Source organism: Haliaeetus albicilla, chromosome 11, assembly GCF_947461875.1.
Source record: "Haliaeetus albicilla chromosome 11, bHalAlb1.1, whole genome shotgun sequence".
In the NCBI taxonomy this organism is placed as follows: Eukaryota; Metazoa; Chordata; class Aves; order Accipitriformes; family Accipitridae; genus Haliaeetus; species Haliaeetus albicilla.
The window spans coordinates 37,778,642-37,797,346 of NC_091493.1; the positions used below are offsets into that span (position 1 = coordinate 37,778,642).

Sequence of the window (18,705 nt, forward strand, 5' to 3'; positions counted from 1 at the left end):
GAAGGAATTCTGTTCATAAATGCTCTGCCAACAGTTATTATGTGAGGTATAAGATTAGGTACCTTTAGTTAAGATTACAAATTCACTTTTGCAGTCACTGGTAATGTAAATTTCACTTTCTGCAAAAGTGAATTCCATGATGTAGTTAAAAGGAAGTGTTTAAAATTTATCTGTGTTTCAGTAATTCACACTTTACAGCAAGTGTGATGTAAATACTGGCCTATTTCTCAAGTAGTACTATAATTTTGCATAGCTTGATCAGGTTCTTTCTGACTGTTTCTCCTAGTCTTCTGAGCAAACAGCCTAACTATCCTTAAGATAAATTCGAAGATGTTTAGCTGACTCAGTCAGGTTTTGCTCAGACATATGTTTGTAGATTTCTAAAGATGCATATTCTATTTTGCAAGCCAAATACGTGTTTGGGTGACTTTCCTCTGTATTACATGCTAACACTTTATTATTTAAAGAATAGAAACATAAGAGGGGATTGGGAGCATCTGTACAGGCTCAGCTGTAAACAAAACCCATGTGGGAAGAACTGTTTGATCAGGCGCTGCGGCTGTGTTAGAGGGTGTTAGGGCGTTTGTTTTGCCCATGGTTCATCTTCCTGGCCTCAAGTATATCTGCTTGATGAGTACCCAGCAGTTGTTTTCATCAATACATCACTATTTATTTATAGCTTACTAGAGGACTTCCCAAAGCATCTCTTTTTGTGATTTTCAAAAAAGTATGCTAACTTTGGAAAGAGGCAAACCCATAATGTATAGAAGAACTCCAAGCTGTGGAGTTAATGTCAAATGTGTAACCTATTATAACTATTTTGAGTCTTCAGAAGATCTGAGGAGCTGTTTGGCTTGTAAGTTTGGGGCAGTGACAAAACTTCTTTATGTGAGGAAATGAAATACTTCTTTGAAGAGTATAAAAATTTGGTATTCTTTGTAGTTACATGTTATCTTTTATTTGAGGTGATGAAAGGATAGACTGGGGAAGAACAGTTGTTCATGTGCTATAGACCTGACACTTCAGGTTTGTGTTGCTTTTAACTCAAAGGCTGAATGGTTTGCAAAATGTTTTTATTTTATAGATTGGGCATTGAGGCAGACAAGTGTTACATGGCCTAAATATGCTGAAATTGTTTTTTTGCTATGTGAACCAGAAGGTAACCGGGTGCCTGGGAAAACCTTTTACTAGACATGTGTTTCCAGGAATTAAGTCAGCTAAATATTTATGACTTGTGATTTGCTTGCCGCAAGCCGCATCCATCCATCCATAGAAACATGCAGCACTGTGAACAGGTGAACTTAGGAGCCTTGTGTCAAATTACCTGGAGTTACTTCTATCCCTGTCCAACCACATTTTTGTGGTTAATGTGTGCTAATTAAATGCTAGCAGCACAGCTGAAACTGAACAGCCGTCAGACTCGGGGTACTATGGGCTGCCAAGACAAGTCTCCTGTAAATTGTACAAGACTTGCTGTTCTGGGCTTATGTGTGAGCTTTGCTTAGCACATACCCCTTCAGTGAAGCTTTGAGGAGTGCTCGGGCTTCTCTGACTTGCTGTATAGAACCCTGCCTGTGTTTAAGATCACACAAAAAAGAGAGAGGAAAGAAAGATTGTGGGTTATAATAGAGATGAGGAAATGAATTTTTTTTAATGTTTACTTAACATCATATTTCAGTTTGTAGCACCTTGGAAAAGGTACTGTAAACCCCCTACTCACCCCTGAAATCTCCCTGATCAGAATTTTTTTCTCCAGGGATTCCTTGTTCCAACTTGGCATCCTTGCTGTAACTGCCGTGAATCCTATAACTGACAGCCTCCTTGTTTCCTAGATTGCAACTGTTTAAATATTAAGGCTTCTGTGTGAAAGATCTATTTACTTAGCCTCAAGTATGCTTCTGGTCTAGCTGCATGTATTTAGTGCCATGAATATACAGCTTTTAAAATGAAACAGGAAAAAAGGTGACTGACTGAAATTACTATCGGATCAGGTTGGAGAAACTAAATACTATGCGGATGGCTTCTAGGATAGGTGTTAGCCTATACTCTTCATTTTCTGTGGCATGTGTGCATGTCAACTGGTTTTTACTCTACCTTCTCAATTTATATCAGATTTATAGAAGTCAATCTTAAGAGCACTAGATATTCTCCCTGGTAATGCTTGAAATTCCCTTCTTGTGGAGCTCATCACATAAATATTGAGGAGGAATGGAAAGTGTAACACATCCTTCTGTCTTGGGGAAATTATTAGTGTGGAATTTTTACTAAGATAAAACAATGATTAAAAAAATTTCCAAAAAGTTGCTGAATTTCAATGTGGAGATTATGTCAAGGCAAACAGATTAGTTCCACTCCTGAAAGGTCATGTACTTATGCCTGACGCAGGAGTTCTGCGTTGTTAGATGAGACATGAGATGTCCCTAGAGATGATACCCTTTGCTTACCAGTGATTTCTGTGCTTGGGGCCAAAATCTACCAGTTTGAGGCAGCAGGGCATTAACTGTCTAGCTTAATTTATTGCCAATTAATACAAACTTCCCCAAATTGAATCTTGGTTTGTCCATGATGGTAACTGGTGAGTGATCTCTCTGTCCTTGTCTTGACCCACAAGCTTTTCATTGTTGTTTTTTCCCCGTATTGCCAAGGAAGGGGAGTGAGAGAGCGGCTGGGTGGGTACCCGGCAGCTAGCCAAGGTCAGCCCACCACACTAGTGTAAGTATCCCGAGGAGTTGGCACAGTTTGTGAATGGAAGGAGGGGGACCTTTTGATGTATCTCTATGATCATAACTTGTGGAAGAAGGGGGGTAAGCGGTCATCCTGAGGGTGCTGATGCTTTCAGTTCTGAAAGGCCTCGGTAACCCAACCAACATGTATATACATAGCACCATCGTATTTAAACGAAGCACACAATATTAATAAATGTGTTGCCAACCCTTGCTGCTTGATTTGTTTTGCTGATGCTTCAGCCTAAAGATTGGAAAAAAAGTTTATGAAGTTATTTCTCTGAGTATGCATGAAGAATGAATTTCCAGGAATTGAGGGACTGACTGTATTACATTTGACTGTTAGTAGGTTATTTTCAATGTAACTTTGAATTTTGACCAGATGTTGGGTTCTTTCCCCAAATGTAAAGGCTTGAAATTTTTTGGTTAGCACTTACCCCTTGTTCTGCATCTTTTGTGTTTAGCACTGGATTACGGCGAGACTGCATTGTAATGGGGATGGGAGGAAGGGAGCACTAAGAAGGTATTAAATGGATTTGTCCTTAGATCTAGATGTTATAAAAACTTGTGTGAATCTTAATCTAAAACAAATGGAAAGACTTCTAGGTATTTCTTGATTGCTAATTCAAGAATGGGGAAAAAAGGGACAAATATTTACTGGTAGCCCATGCTAATTTTTGCTGCAGCAAAGACAGATGAGTTCTAAACTTAAGCAAAACCTCCAAAACCACCCCCTCGCCTCAGATTTCCATTTTAGCGTTGCCTTTCCATCTCCATGGATGTTGAAGGAGAAGTGAAGTGCCTTGTTTTGCTGCAGTGTCTGTTCCTAACTTACTGGCAGCAGCTGTACTATGAAAGGTTGCTATGCTACATGTGCACTTAAGTTTATGCGTGGCTATTTTTAAACTGTCACAAGGTAAGGCATGCTTTTGCTTAAGTTGTCTTGCAGCAGTACACACCAAGAATTATTTATGTTCCTAGAAGAAAGGAGTTCTAGTTTTATTTTGAGACTTCATGCACCTCAAGCAAATTACTGTCTTTATTGCTAAAAATGGTGGGGAGAAAAAGTGCAGTTTCTTTCAGAATCTGTGACATCAGTAATTTGTTGTATCTGAGCAAAATAGCATCAGCTTTTCAGTGTTTGGGGATTTTTTTTTTGTTGTGGTTTTTTTTTTCTTTTTTCAGACTAGATATGCATAATTGATGTGGGTTAATTTAATCTATTAATACAATGTTTATGAGAAGTCCCGCTGTCTCTGGGATGGGCTCCATACTTAGGTGCTGAATAACATTTAGTGCAGTAAGTTCTTTTAATAACAAGTTTTGTAAGCAGATGGTGGACTTTTTGTTCTGGTAAAAATAGACATCTGACTGTAGCTTTTATTTCTGTGGTGCAGAATCTCTTTTTTTTCTTTATAATTTTATTTTTAAGAAGAGTTACTGAACGTAAAAGACTACTTTTCTAACTTTGTTTTTTGTTCATCACTATACTATAGACCATAGATTTTAAGGGAATGGTAATGTGGTATTGGTTGTAATTGCAATGGCTTTTATGTTTAAACTTGTACAGTTGCGGAGATACTTGACTGATCTCGTCTTAACCTAATAATAATTAGCTGTACTGAAAAGTGTGACCTATATTAGTGTAGACCAAACCAAGTACATGTTAAATGCTTGTTAATGTGCTGCTGTTACTCTGTTTAGCCAAAAGCAAAAGGTTTGTATCAAAATTCTGTTTTGTTGAACATGACAGTTCTGAGTCTTACCCTTTGTTTTAATTTGTCATAGGTGTGTATTTGCCTTTGTTATGGGAACAGAGTTTTTGTTGGAAAAGTCCTATTGCTCTGGGCTACACAAGGGGCCATTTCTCTGCTCTGGTTGCCATGGAGAACGATGGTTATGGCAATCGAGGTGCTGGTGCTAACTTGAACACTGATGATGATGTTACTGTTACTTTTCTACCGTTGGTGGATAGCGAGAGGAAATTATTGCACATTCACTTCCTTTCTGCTCAAGAGGTAAGAAATAGCTGTGTAGCTGGTAGCCCTTGTCACAGCTGCTTATTTAAGCTGTGGCCTCAGCAATCTCTGTCGCCCCATGTTTTTGCATTTCAAAGAATTAGAGGGAATATGCTGTTCTGTTTAATTAATACTGCTCCCTTCCCTATCATTTGAGGTGATTCTGAAAGGTATTTTCCCACAAATTTGATGCTTATTTATTGCTCTGTAAATTGAATGTAACTTCACTGTGCACGTGAATACAGACATACTTTGAAAAGGACCCAGAAATAAGGATTCTGACACTAATGGGAGACTGAAATATGCCTTTTTTTTATTTTTGAGGGTGCAACATAAATATTGGCCAGTAGTTACAGCATGCTCTACCTCTTTTTTTCTAATGAAGCTCAATTTGTTTCTTCTTTAATAACTGTGATAAAGACGGGGAACAATTTCAGTAAAGTGTGTACATGTAGGAAGGGAGGGTTGGAAAACCTGAAGTAATTGCAACAAAGTGAACATTCTGTAGATAAAGCCCATGCTTTTTCTCCTTTAAGTCTAGAGAGGGATATTTTTTCAGCAAGTCACAACATTTGTTATGTCTTACAAGAAGAAGTGTTTCATGTCAAGAACTGCTAGACTCCTAAAAACTGCTTTGTAAAGCCAGAAGGCTCTTTATCCTCCTTATATATAGTGCCTACCATAAATAATTAGTTGCCCACAGATAACTGAAATATTGGAAGGCTATTTTGGTAATGCACCTCTGAAAAACTTAGAAGGGAAGAATAGCTGAAGAATATTGCCAGAGCCTTCAAATTCTGGCTGAAAATGCAGCGTGCGGCAGTTTGGCTTTCGGAGACTCCCAGCTGCGGTGAAGTAGTACGCTAACTCTGCCTCGTTCTCAAGCTGTTTTCTTTTCCCCCAAAGATAGGTAACGAGGAGCAGCAAGAAAAGCTGCTCCGGGAATGGCTGGACTGCTGTGTGACAGAAGGAGGGGTTCTCGTTGCCATGCAGAAAAGCTCTCGTAGGCGCAATCATCCGCTGGTCACCCAGATGGTAGAGAAATGGCTCGATCGCTACAGACAGATCCGCCCTTGTACATCCCTTTCCGATGGTGAGGAAGATGAGGATGATGATGACGAATGATGATGAAGAAACTGAAAAGAAAATTACCAGTGCAGAGTGTCTGACCCGGAGTTAGCGTTCTGCTTTAGCAGTTCGTTGTGGAACGACCCAATTCTAGGGGAAACATGCTGTAAAGGATTTTTCTAACCAGCATGGAGAGAGGCTAGAAGCTCATCTGCTGTGTGAAGAGAGCAAAATGGGCTGGACTACCGTTTGTATAAAAACAAAGAAAAAGAAACAAAAAACAGCTAATTTTATTATCAAGACAGAAAAAACACATTTTTCTTTCTGATTGTAAATCTGTCTATAAATGTACCGCATGTGGTTGTGTAAGAGGTTGTGTAATAGGAAAAGTATACCAGCATCTTAATTATTGCAAAGAAATTTTTCAAATAAGGGCACTTACGAAAGCACATGTTAGATGGATATCTCTTCCCTCCGAGATTCTTTTACAGTAGAACTTGGTATTCTGCATCACCTTTTAGATACTCTGATACATTTCCGTGAAAGGCCCTTTTATGTGAAATCTCACTAGTGCCCAGGTCAGATTGAGGTTTTTTTTGTTTGCACAAAATATCCACAGCAAGTTATAAGCAAAAATACATTCATTATTTCACTAATATTTTAGTTACTGCTGTGCCCATATAATAAAATCTAAACTCTACGGAACAAACTGGAAGAGAAGCTAAATTTTTCATGGAGTGAAATGATTTGTTTCCTGAAAAAGTGTTTTGGGTTTTTTGTTTGGTTGTTTTTTTTAATTTTTTTCTTCTAATAGTTAATAGATTCCTTTCAGTATACATAAGAATATTTATTCAGAGAAGTGACCTAAAATATAGGGATTTTATTCCAGTGAGCATATACTAAACAAAAAATTGTGTGAAATTTGAGAACTCGGACATGATTGAGAATTTCGTATTGTCAGAACTCCGTCTTGCTGTGATACAAACCGTGTATCATTTTATCATTTATTCTTTCATCAACTTAAACATTGCTGCAAATGAAAAAACACCTTTTTAAAGGGTTACTCCTCAGTCATTAAATCTAGTGAGAATACACTTGGCAGTTCTAATTAAAAAGAAGAATCTATGCTAAAGTTGTTTTTAAAAGCACTGTGTTATATATTTCTCAGTATGTAAACCTGGGAATTTCTTGCATGTTGATTGATGTGGCCATACTTAAACTTATGTAAGTTCCTAAGATTGTAAGTTCAGAGTATATTCTCCAGTAGAAATTTTATTATATTTGATAACTTTAGCCATGTAACCTGTAATGGATAAAGTTTATCTAAAAATCTCACTTAAACACTAAAGGTTAATGCCAGTTTTTACCTATACAGTGCAATTCAGGTTGTCTGGAAAAGCACTTTTGATTGTGTGGTGGTTGAATAAGGAATTTTGCAGTAGATGAAATTTGTTTTAATTAGAAGTTGGAAAGAAGCCCCATAGCACATATTTTTATGTAGTTCAGAGCTATGGAAACCCTGAGGAACTTGCTGCTTTTTCTTCCAAATGCTGCTTAGATGGTGTTGAAATGTGCACAACTCCTACATAAACATGGTGACGACACCAAAAGTATAGAAATAATGAAGTACTGTATTAACTTAGCAATTTTCCCATCACAGATTCCATTGAGGTTTATTATGAAATGTCTTCACCTTTTTTTGGCCATTAGATCTCCTCTGATTGGTGCATGCGCAAATTTTCAGGTAAAAGAATGCATGCTTATCTGCAATGTACGTATGATTTACCTGAACTAAATAGGCAAACCGCAGATACTAAAGAGGTTCTTCACAAGCATATGGTCCTGTTTCAAGTTTGCTTTCTAAGTCAGTATGGTTTTTTTTTTTTTTGGTCCTTTTTCTTACCTTGCAGTGAAATCCTTTCATACCTCATCTAGCTGAGGGTGTAAAGCTTTTCTGTCAGGGGAACTGAATGCAGAGGAAGCTGGGATGAGAATTTCCATCATCTGAGCTGGCCTGCACCGTGTGCTTGGTGGCATCGTTTATCTGTCGTGGTGTAGCCCAGTACACTTCTGGAGGTCCTTCTTGTTCAGGACTGAGTATGCCAGGTTTAGAAGTTCCCGTTCAGTGGCCAGATTGCTGTAAATTCAGATCCTAGCTTACCCAGGATTAGCTTCCTTGTGCAGAGCGCCATTCGAATGGACAGAAAGGATAAGCTTCTCCCTTCAGCAGGCTACTTGAAGGGGTGTGCAAAATGCTGCGCAGAATTTTAACATCTCCCCCTGCCCCCCTTTGCTTTCTGCAGTACTGTTCTGTTGAAGGAAGTAAAGCTTCCTCGTAACATGGGGAGAATAACCAATGTGAAAGTCTACCTTGAGCCAAATTCGATGAGCACGCCTTTCCTCATCTCCCGTTGCTGTCCGTGGGCAGCCCGTGTTGTGGCCCGACGATCCCTGTCCCCAGCCAGCACTTCACCATAGCAAGTGGAAGTTCACCATGCAGTCAGTTCAGCTGTTTTTCAAAAGCATGCACCGTGCTCTCTGATATTTACCTAGTTCTGGTATGAGAGGGCAGTCCTGGTACTCCAGAGCTCTTGGCTTTCCTGATCATTATTGTTTTGTTCCGATGTGCTGTAAAATGGTATGTTCAGGTTAACATGCTTCACAGGTCATTTCGGAACTGGTGGAGTATCTTTTTCAGAATCAAAGTAATCCAAACCTCATGTACCTGTAGATTAAAGAGATGCAAACCCCTGCTTTGTGCTAGCACAGTGGTCAGTGTATGTTAATGGGTACTCTCCTTGAATTACATACTTGAAAGTTTACAAATACTGAGATTAATTTGCAAATGCTACCTTGCAGCTTGTCAGCAAGTTCTGCTCTTTTAGCCAAGTATATATATAAAATTGGGTTTCTCAGTGTTATTTTCCTCATATTATTGCTCGCAGCAGCACATGCTTTCCTAGCACAGAACTTGGCTTTTCATTGCTACCTCCTTTACATCTGGTTGTTTTTTCTGGTTTTATTTATGAATTCCTCAGTGAAAATCCCTGTATTTCTTTTGTTTTTAATATATTAAAATTTAGTAATTCTGGATTCTTCCAAAGTTCTGCTGCATGGCTTATGGCAAATATTACTAGACTGTGTTTACTCCATTAACAAAATCGGTTTGTGTGCGTTTAGAGACCCTTATTTAATTGCCGCTTTTCCTTTTCCCCCCCTTTTGTTCAGTAACTTCCCTTAACCCCCCCCCTTTTTTTTTTTAGGTTTTATTTAGTGTCTGTCACCTTCAAGCTGCTTGTTTTAAGCTGCTCTGATGTCCATCATCAATGGAGAGACTCCCTGCCTGCCATCCTTGAGCATGACAACAGCAGTACAGCTGTCAGCAAAGTAACGGCACAAATCCTCAGCAGCAACTGTTTATCTCCTGTTTCTTTGCCCAATAATTTTCCATTTGAGAGTTGCAGCGTGCCGCTTCCCGGTACTTCGGCGTATCTTAATTGCGATGATACTCTTCCCTTTCTGCTTCCATGGGTCTTTGCGTGTTTTGCTGGTGATTGCACTGCAGGCGCTTGAAACCCAACTGCGGAGGGGAACTTCCAAAACTGCAGTCCATTACCAAAACATGTCCTTTAGTTTGTAACCCTTGGGATCTCTTAATTTCTACTCTTGTTGAGCTTGTAGCACTTCAGTAGAAGCTGTCTGCCTACGTTCGCATCCGTCCTTGGGTTTTGGTTGAGAGGGAGGTTGGGTGTTGGATGAACACTACAGCATTTGCTGTTCCCTGTGGGGTCTGAGCTCAGCCTCTCGCTGTCCTGGTGCGGAGTCCACTGATGGCGGCGGAAGCCCGAGGAACCACCGGTGCACGAGATCCTGCGAGACAGGGAAGTACTTGCACCCATCTGGGATGCAACTGCTTATTTAAAAACAAATCACAGTACCAGAGCTAGTTTATTTTTAAAACAACTCTAAACCTTAACACCAATTAAATGTGTTCCTCTTGGTTTTTACCGTCGTTTCAGTGTTTCCCAAATACCTTCTCTGTAACTAAACTGTTTTATCATCCTGGTTTCTTGTGGTGTTCATGGATAATCACTGGCGTGCTATGTTGATCACTGACAAAGAGTGGTCACTCATCTATAAAAGGTGACCTCTTTTTTTAACATGTTTGAAGCTGGTAACTAGTTTTCAGTTTAATTTAAAGCAAAGAAAATACAGAGTTTTGTAACCTAGACACTTTTTGGTTTCACCTTTTTTCAAGTCCCTTTCCAGACCACGGTCTTTGCCCCATGTAACACTGCATGTGCTGGCACTCTTTGACACAATATGAAAGACAGGGTGGAAACAGAAGAACAGGCCTCTTGTCTAGTGAGGCTTGAGGCTGCCGGCACCTCTCACACAGGTTTTCAGCTTTATTCCCTAGCGCTTTGTTAATGCTTCATTTCTCGAGTATGTACAAAAAATGTTGAGGTATAGCTGCTTTTTTGTAGCTTAACAGAAACCATAGTGATCTTTTTCCACCTAAACTGCATAGGATGTCCCATTTGATTTTAAATATTCACAAATTACAGCTTATGGACAGCACCACCTGAAAGTCTGGATAGGAAACTAAATTCAGCAAGCGTTTCCCCAGCAGTGCAACTTAAAAACTGACCTGCACTTGGCAAGCTTGCACCGAGTTTCTGCTGCATTTCTCGGAGCCGGTTGCAGGAAGCCAAGGACAGATCCTTGGCCGGTGCCAATCCTGGCGCTCTCAGTGTCACCATCTTGCGGACTGTGATGGGACCAGGTCCCAGCTGCTGCTCAAGTGCTGGAAGTCAGACTCGAGGAAAACTTACCTGCTCTCCGCTGGGGAATCTTACTCTGTTTCCAAGGAGGGCACAGTGTGATCAGAGTTACATTTCTGTACCTTATGGTGCACTCTCAGTGTCTTCAACTTGAAGCATTAGTCAGATTGCAGGGAGAGCTCTTGCCTTTCAGAAATTATAGAAATTTTATCACTTTTTATTGAAAACTGCACTGAACGCTAAATGTCCACCTTTACAATAAACAAATACAATAACGGTAACACACTAAAACAAAACATACTTCTGATAGCCATTGGTTTTTTTTTTTCTGTTTGGGACAGCTTAAGATTTTTTTTTTTTGTCACAGAAACAGGAATGTACCCATACAAAGGCTCAAAATAGGCCATCTTTTTAAAAACAAAAAGGCGATGATTCACAAAAGACTATGAATATAACATGTAACTAGCTGATACAAATCTAATAGGATTTGTTAAAATCAGTCACATCTAATAACACATTTTGAAGTGTTCTTGTATAAAATATCATCACGTGAAGAAAAGAAGACTTTTATCAATGTCTAAAAAAGTGGGTTTTGTTCATAGACAGTCTGACAAGTTACCATAAAAAGTGTTTCCTGAGACATAAGGAAATGCAACATTATTCTTGAACCCTTTCCAGCTCAAGACTTTTTCCACTTGATAAAATAGCTGCAGATTTAAAACTGAGAAAATATATTTGAGTACAAATAGTGTGTGAAACTTAATACTTTCTTCTTTTTTTCTTTTTTTTTTTTTTTTTCTTGCATCATTGCAGGGCGTAGGTGAATGCACAGCTACTTTATTCAGTGTATTGGGCAGAGAAGAGACTGGCAGTTTGTTTTTTCATTAGCCTGGGAGGGCAGCGGCCGTTGCCAGGAGCCCTTTCTGCCCTCCCCATCCCACGGATCCCGGCTGGAATGGCTAGAACTTAAACCTGGCAGGAGAACTTCTGTTACACGTCACTGGCCCTGTGAGACTGCAAAAAGGATTATTATTTTTTTTTTTTCTTCCAAGTCTAAGCCAGTACTGATGCCTCCCGTTAGAAGAGGTAACCAGATAGATAAAAGAGTAAGGAAAGGGCTGAAGCCACATAATGGTTTCCTCTAACATTTCTATGTTAACTCTGTAAAGATGGCTTAATGCAATGGTTTGAAAACAGGTGCAGAGGCCCTGTCCTTCCCAAGGAATTGAGGGGAAAAAAAATCTATTTTTTATTCATGTGACTGATGCACAGATGAAGGAAACTTAACACACAATAACAGAAGTTGATCATTAATGTATCACATCCTAGTTTTCAGCGCTTCAGTAAGCAGGTGACTTCTTCAGGGCTTCTCCCCAGTCTTGACTGCTATCACTTTGTCGTTAACACTGGAACATCAATGATGCGTCTGTCCAAAATCAACATTACAAATTTCGTATCAAATTCTTTTTTTAGTTCATGTATAACTTCTTTTCCAATGTCTCTTGGTCCTAAGTTTATTGAATGATTTTTAAATTATCTGCTATTGCTCATTGGGATGTTCCCTGTTGTCCCCGTGTTTTGTGGGCTGGTTAGGAGATGGAGCTTGGGAAGGATGTGCCACTGTGGGAAGATTGTGAGTAACAGGGATGCCTCCGGGAATGATGCCCTCCATAGCTGCTGGTATTCCTCCCGGTGCGACACTGACCATCCCAGGGGGATACCTGGGAGAGGGGACAGAGAGAGGCAGGTTTGTCATGTCAGAGCTCGCCACAGACAGCGCCAATCACCCAACCGCCGTCGCAGAGGCTATGGAGAAAATGAGCAGCAGAGAGATTCCGCTTCTCTAGTAGAGCCGAGTTCGGTCTTTCCTTTAAACTACAAGGGACAGCTCAATGTTAAATCAATGCTGCTGTGTCTTGGGTAAGCATCCTCCACTATGCTACAGGGACTCTGTCTTGTTCTGTACCTTCTAAGAGGTCGTTGAACCATAAGGAAGCCTTTCTCTTTCGAAAAATTGGGTAAGGAATCATCTTGAATGCTCTCCGAAATGCCAAATGCTAGCACACTGAGTTAATCATCCTGGTGTGTGAATACCTGTGAACACCTACACCCGGTTTGTAAGTTTTCCTTCTATTAAAAGTGAGCTGCATCCTCTTTGTGTAACCAGAGAGCACAGCTGAAAAATGGGGTTGGATCTAGTCCGCCTTCGTTCCTTTCTAAGAGCGGGGCGAGTTACATGTATTCCAAGAAACGGCACTGAGTTTGAGAAAGGAGAAGAAATGCGAATTTCTTGAGCTGTCCGCAGGGAAGGTGTGACCTGGGGGCAACGAGGCCAAAACCCTCTGGAGGTCTGTTGGACACGTGGGGACTGAGGGCTCCAACCGCAAGCGCCTCCCTGCTGCTTCCTTAGGGAAAGGCGGAGGTGGAAGCTGGGAGGGGATGGGAGGATTTACCTGCCCGTAAAGGTGCTGAGCTGACCCCAGCCGCCAGCTTACGGGGGCACCGGGGCCGTGGCTCCCGAGGAGCTTAGCAAGGATGAAGCACCCTGCAGAGGCAGAGGTTAAGCTGGGAAGCCAAGGTTTGTCTTCAGGGTAATGGCATTGCCCACGTGCTTCGGAGCAGGACCAAGGGGGGACGCTTTCACCAGGGCTGGATGTTTCAGCGTATGGGTTCTGCTGGTCAAAGCGAGCAATTGCTGCCTGTGACCCGGAGGCAGGTGCGAGCGTGCGGGGCCACGGCACACGCGTTGCTCGGGACTTTGCCCTCTCAAGGGCTCCGCTGCCGAATGCGCTCCTGCCTCTCTCTGCCCTGTAACGCGACCTGATGTGCCCCGCAGGTGCTTTTTGTAGCTCAGAGTATTTTTGGTAACAGTGATATGCTGAAGGCTGCCCGTGCTCCAGCTGAGTCCTCGTGCCTAATGTCTCCTATTGGTGTGCTTTGAGCTGTCCAAAGTGGAATAATAAGCAACCCTAATCTCTGGGATTTAGGTAGAAATTAGGCCACCTGACTAAGGACCTATATTTGGAGTTTTTACCTGGGCTCATTAACCCACAAGCCGGGCCAGGCTCACAGCAGTCAGTGCATGGACAGAAATGCAGAGCAAATCTGCAATTGCTTCTTCCGTTTAGAAGTAATGTCCTGCCTGTTCATGGGTCTGAGTGGGGGGTCCTGCCATTTACAGAGATGTTGTACAAGTGAGTGCTGGCCCACCAGAAGGAAGGCTTTATAAACGGGAGGTTTTATAAACCCGAGGTTAAATCAAGCCCCAAGGAGGGGAAATTCACAGTCACCAGGTGAGCCAGTGGAGAAGTTGTTACTTGGGCTTTCCTGCTCACTTTATAGCTGGACTCCCAAAACTCTGCAGGGAACCCGCTGCGCTGGTCCTGTTCTCTGGCTTACCTGTACGTGGCACCATTGAGCTCTGGATGAATTGCTTGCTGATCTATTACTGACCACGGAGCTGTTGTGACAAAGAATTCCTTATTCACGCAGTTTCTTAGGCTTTCTGGGATGCGCCCTGGAGTTGGTAATAAAGGTAAGTATGTGTCAGGCGGGTCCTAGCTTTATCACCCTCTAATAAGCTACAGTTTTTTCATTTCACTTTGTTAATATAAAGGATGGGGAAAAAAATCCCCAAGAAGTACCATATCCCTTGTTTCAGAAGGACGTTTTGGCTGTCCTGAGGTGCAGAGTTGGAGGCCAGTTTCCTACCCTCAGTCCTAACTCTCTGCCTTCAGGAAAGCTGTTCCCTTGAGCCCACTGCTTTCAAAGCAGGGGCTAGCCATGCATGAAGCTATGCCTTCCATGTTAACAAGGAGGGCAATTTTTAGGACAAGAGAACCACCCATTTGCTGGTGTATCGTGACCACCACCTTGGAGCGAGCTCAGTTACAGCAAGAGTTGGACACAGGTGCCTTCACTGCTTTGGGATTTGGCTTTGGCATGCAGTTGGCTGTGGTCAGCACCATCTTTTGAGTTAGCACCATTAAAAGGGGCAGCAATTATTGCTTTGCTGTCCTTTTCTTCCCAGTCACAGACGCTAATCTTTGCCATGCTGCACAAGTGCCCCAATGATTTAAAAAACCCACCAAAACCCACAAAAAACCCTCACCCAACCACAAACGTGCCCAAACGACAGAAAAGTAAAGTTTGCTTTCTCAGCTCTTTTCCTGCTGAGACATGGGCAGGGTGAAGCCCCGTCTCTGCCCCTCCTGGTTCACATTCCAGGCGCACACATGAGCTAACCCCAGCTTCTCTGCAGGGCTGGGTACCTGTGATCGCACGCCGTATTTCAGTAGCAGCAGCTTCTCTCATCTCTAGTGACGCCTGCTCGCTGTACCAAGCGGTGTGGGGAGTACAAATTAAATTAGGAGCATCTTTCAACGGGCCTTGAGCAAAACTGGGAGGAGGGAGGAAAAAAAAAGAAAGATTAATCAATGTTTAGAAAGAATAAAATATGTTACGCATGGTAAAAGGCTTGTGGCCTGCCCTCTGCGTACGCAAGCCTCAGTCCCCAGTACCTCACCTGCGGCACCTGGGCTGGAAGGAGCCCAACAGCATCCTGCCAGCCCAAAATGGCCACGGGAATTCTGGGGAGAAAGCACAGCTCCAGTGCAGGGTGCAAACTGAAAATGCACCAAAAGAAGAGCCAACAGACCCAAAAAACCAGCCTACTGGGTGGTTGGTTGTAACGTTCCCGTGGGAATAAACGCCTGGGGGTGTCTCTGCAGCAGCATGGGGATGCAGGGACAGGCTGCAGGTCACCGAGCCCAGGGTGGGAAGGAGTAGACATGGGGGTTCCCCCTCTGTAGGAGCACACTTTAATTTTTAAATTGCTTCTGAAAACACAAGCAAACCACTGATGCTACCTCCATCCCCCATCTGTGGTAAGAGGAGTTGTGCTCTCACTTATAACCAACCCCTTCCCAGCTAGCAGCAGCCTGCGGGCAAAAATACCCAACACTCACACAGTACATTTGTTCTTATGCTCTAGCGAGCGCTTTGTTTTTGTTTTTTTTTTTTTTTTTTAAAAACACAGGCCGATTGCTTGTTCTAAGCTCCCACAGTACCTTTGAACACCTGTAACCCCGGTGCCAGCCCACACCTGACGGATGCTGCAAAGGTGCCGCAACCTTTTCCCAAACCAGCAGGTCTGTCCCCCAGCGCTGACGTTGTGCAACAAGGCGCGTGGCTGTTGCGTACAGACGGCAACCCCAGAAAAACCCAGAGCTTTACCTAAACGGTTCAGACTCGTGCACGTCAAGCGCAGCCCCTCGTATCCGTCCTTCCTTCAGGGCTTGAGTTAAGGCCTTCTCGTCCACCAGCCCCCCGCGCGCCGTGTTCACCAGGAACGCTCCCTGCCTCATCTGGAGGTGGCCGGGAAAAGAGAGAGATGAGAGTGAGCTCGGTGTGGTGACCTGGTCCTACCCGCACCCCGACACAGCAGCGGGTGCCCCGGGGTGCCTCCTCCCGCGACTGCGCCCCGCTTTTTGTGCCGAGTGGCTGTGCTCCCACCCCAGAGCAATCCCCATCCTGGCGTACATGGGTTTTCTATGGAAAGCCTAGCTCTGGCTGGTATCGGCAAACAAAACCTTCTCCTGCCATTGCCTCTGCACCACGGGCATAGGGCTTGCTTACCTGGTAGCACCAGGTAAACACCGTGGGGAGACAGACGGGCTGTTGGGTGTAATTGGCTATTTTGGAGGCAGCCCGTAGGCACCGAGGCACTGGCTCGCTGCGGCCGTGACCGCAGAGGGACCCACGGCCAGCACCGACACTCGCGGTTTGCCCACTGAAGAGCAAAGTGCTCTCCTCGGTCGTGTGTGCAAGACAAATTACCTGCTTAATCGTGAAGTCGTTGATAAGGTGGTGGTTATGTTCGTTAAGGTTACAGTGCAACGAGACACAATCGCTCTGATAGAGCAGGTCCTGGAGCGTGTAGACCCGCTGGACGCCCAGGGATCTCTCTATCCCGTCCTGCAGGTACGGGTCATAAAATATCACGTTGAAGCCGAACGCTTTGGCTCGGACCGCGACCGCCTGCGCAGTGCGACCTGTGTGCAAAGGAAAGAGAGGAGTTAATTTAACCGATTCCCACCTCCCCAGCTCCACGTGGCTGAGCTGCCCCATACTCTGACCCCCCAGCCTAGCCCGGGGACTGCCATGGGGGTCCCCTGTAACCTCCTGGGCTTCCAGGGAAGCTGGCTGGAAGGCAAATCCAGGCCACCTTGCACAGGGAGAGGTGTGCTTGGCTTCAGTGAGATGTTTGTGTTAAAATAAAAAAAAAAAAAACCCAAACAAAATGAAGAGCGAGGCCATTAGGCACCTGCCAGCTCACGGCCATTTGAATACATGGCACCATCCATGCCCATGCAGGTCTGGTGGGGAAGGCACAACGTGCGGCTCAGCCCCACTGACGTGCGGCTCTGGACATTGCAGCGAAATAATCCTCTGCGGTGCTGCGCCTACCAAGAAAAGCCAAAAAAGGAAAGAAAAAAGCACCACCTTCTTTAGGCAACTTGTATGTGATTGATAGGTTTTTCAGCCTCTGGCTGAACGGCTGGTTAATTGGGCAACTGTCGTGGCTTGGAAGCAAAGGGCTACTACAGCCACTGTGCTGGGCAAGGATGTTTGTGGTGGTGTTGGAGACCCCCCTGCCCGTCCCTACCACGAGGGCTGCGCAGGCTCCATTTATCTGTTAATTTTTCCAGCTAGTGGCGGTGCGGCAGCGCAGCACGTGCCTGGTTAGTGGTGCACCACAATGTCCCCCCCATGCATGTACACTCCTGGTGCCCCAGAGATGCCTGGTTGACCAGGGGACATCAGCCCTGGCTGACCCAGCTCTTCTGCTCTAACCTCACCCACCTGCCTTGCCTCAGTTTCCCCATTTAAACATGCTCATGTTCCAGCTTTTTGCACTAATTACCCTAGGGCTTTGCAAGACAACAGCATGAAGCAAATGGGGAGAATGGCTACTGCACAGAAAGCAAGTGGAAATACTGCTGCAACATTTGTGGTCTGGCTCCCAGTCAGTGCTGCCTCGATGGCAGCCGCCCTCCAGCTGCTGGAGGGCACAGGCCCCATAATGCAGCCAGAACTGCTCCCTAAACCGGGATCTCACCAAAATCTCCTCTGCTCAAGTTTCTGTCACTGTGTCTGTCTGGCCATGAAGTGCTGGGTGAGTTTCTGCTGCCTGAACCATCTTACGCTGGCTGGACTTTGCTCCCAAAAGGGATGTCAAAGAAAGAGGGCTGACAGCAGAAGTGCTGAAGCTACCGCTGATGATGAAGCTCTCTGTAGCTATGGGTGAACTGAAGACAAACTTTGTTTTACACAGCCCTGCCACCGCGCAGGGCAGAATGGCTCAGGAAGAGCCGGGTTGGTGTAGCCGTGGCTCAGGGATGGGTTTTTTCGGGAGAAGACGGCAGCATGGTCCCTCTTGGGGTGCTGCTGGGTTTCACCAGCGCTCCTCCAAGGACTCAGCCAAGGCTCACAAAATACAGCTCTCATTTTAGGTCCTTCCTGGGGTGCTGAAGTGATGCCAAGTCTTCCTCAGAGGCTGAACACCGGGCCGGCGGTGCTGAACGCACCGTTCGCAGCCTGCCCGCCCTTCGCTAACGTACCGAAGCCGATGAGGCCGAGTGTTTCTCCCCTGATGCGAGCGGCACCGGAGGCCACCTCCCGGATCTGCTCCACGCTCTGCACCCGCGTGCCTTCCCGCAGCGCCTGGTAAAGCCACGTGTTTCGTCGGTAGAGGTTGAGGACATGGCAGACGGTGGAGTCGGCCGTCTCCTCCACGGCGGCCGAGGGGATGTTGCAGACGGCGATCCCTGCAGAGGCGACACCACAAAGCACAACCGTGGCTCAGGAGGGCAGCCCCGGCCGCTCGCCCCATGGCAAAGCAAAAGGGGCTCCCGGCCCTTCACCCTCACATCACCCGTCATTTTTTTAAGCATTTAGAGTAATGTTTTCCAAGGGCGTGCATGGTTTAGGTACAGCAGCCTGAAAAAAAAACACCGTGACCGGTAATGCTGAGGGGTCCCCTATGCCCCAGCGTCTCTCTGGAGCAAGGACAAGTGCAGAGTTCAAGCGCGATAGCTGCGCAGGAGTAAT

At 44.4% G+C, this 18,705-nt stretch overlaps 2 protein-coding genes across 10 annotated transcripts in view; one reads left to right on the forward strand and one right to left on the reverse strand.

The window, feature by feature from the left end:
• ZRANB1 (zinc finger RANBP2-type containing 1) overlaps positions 1 to 10,038 on the forward strand; it is a 48,150-nt gene extending 38,112 nt beyond the window's left edge. For 4 of the 5 annotated variants that reach the window (XM_069797199.1, XM_069797197.1, XM_069797196.1 and 1 more), the window contains 2 exons: positions 4,512 to 4,741; positions 5,648 to 9,815. In XM_069797199.1, coding sequence (XP_069653300.1) covers positions 4,512 to 4,741; positions 5,648 to 5,866 — 449 coding nt within the window. In that variant the 3' untranslated portion in view covers positions 5,867 to 9,815. Of the gene's footprint in view, positions 1 to 4,511; positions 4,742 to 5,647 lie in introns of all 5 variants that reach the window. The other variant, XR_011326947.1, reaches the window with a different exon arrangement.
• A 1,320-nt stretch (positions 10,039 to 11,358) lies between these two features.
• Positions 11,359 to 18,705, reverse strand: part of CTBP2 (C-terminal binding protein 2) — a 141,960-nt gene continuing 134,613 nt past the window's right edge. For all 5 annotated transcript variants that reach the window (XM_069797192.1, XM_069797191.1, XM_069797190.1 and 2 more), the window contains 6 exons: positions 18,216 to 18,422; positions 16,432 to 16,646; positions 15,829 to 15,959; positions 14,865 to 14,992; positions 13,993 to 14,110; positions 11,359 to 12,314 (listed from right to left, as the gene is read on the reverse strand). In XM_069797192.1, the coding sequence (XP_069653293.1) occupies positions 12,134 to 12,314; positions 13,993 to 14,110; positions 14,865 to 14,992; positions 15,829 to 15,959; positions 16,432 to 16,646; positions 18,216 to 18,422 (980 nt within the window). In that variant the 3' untranslated portion in view covers positions 11,359 to 12,133. The remainder of the gene's footprint in view (positions 12,315 to 13,992; positions 14,111 to 14,864; positions 14,993 to 15,828; positions 15,960 to 16,431; positions 16,647 to 18,215; positions 18,423 to 18,705) is intronic.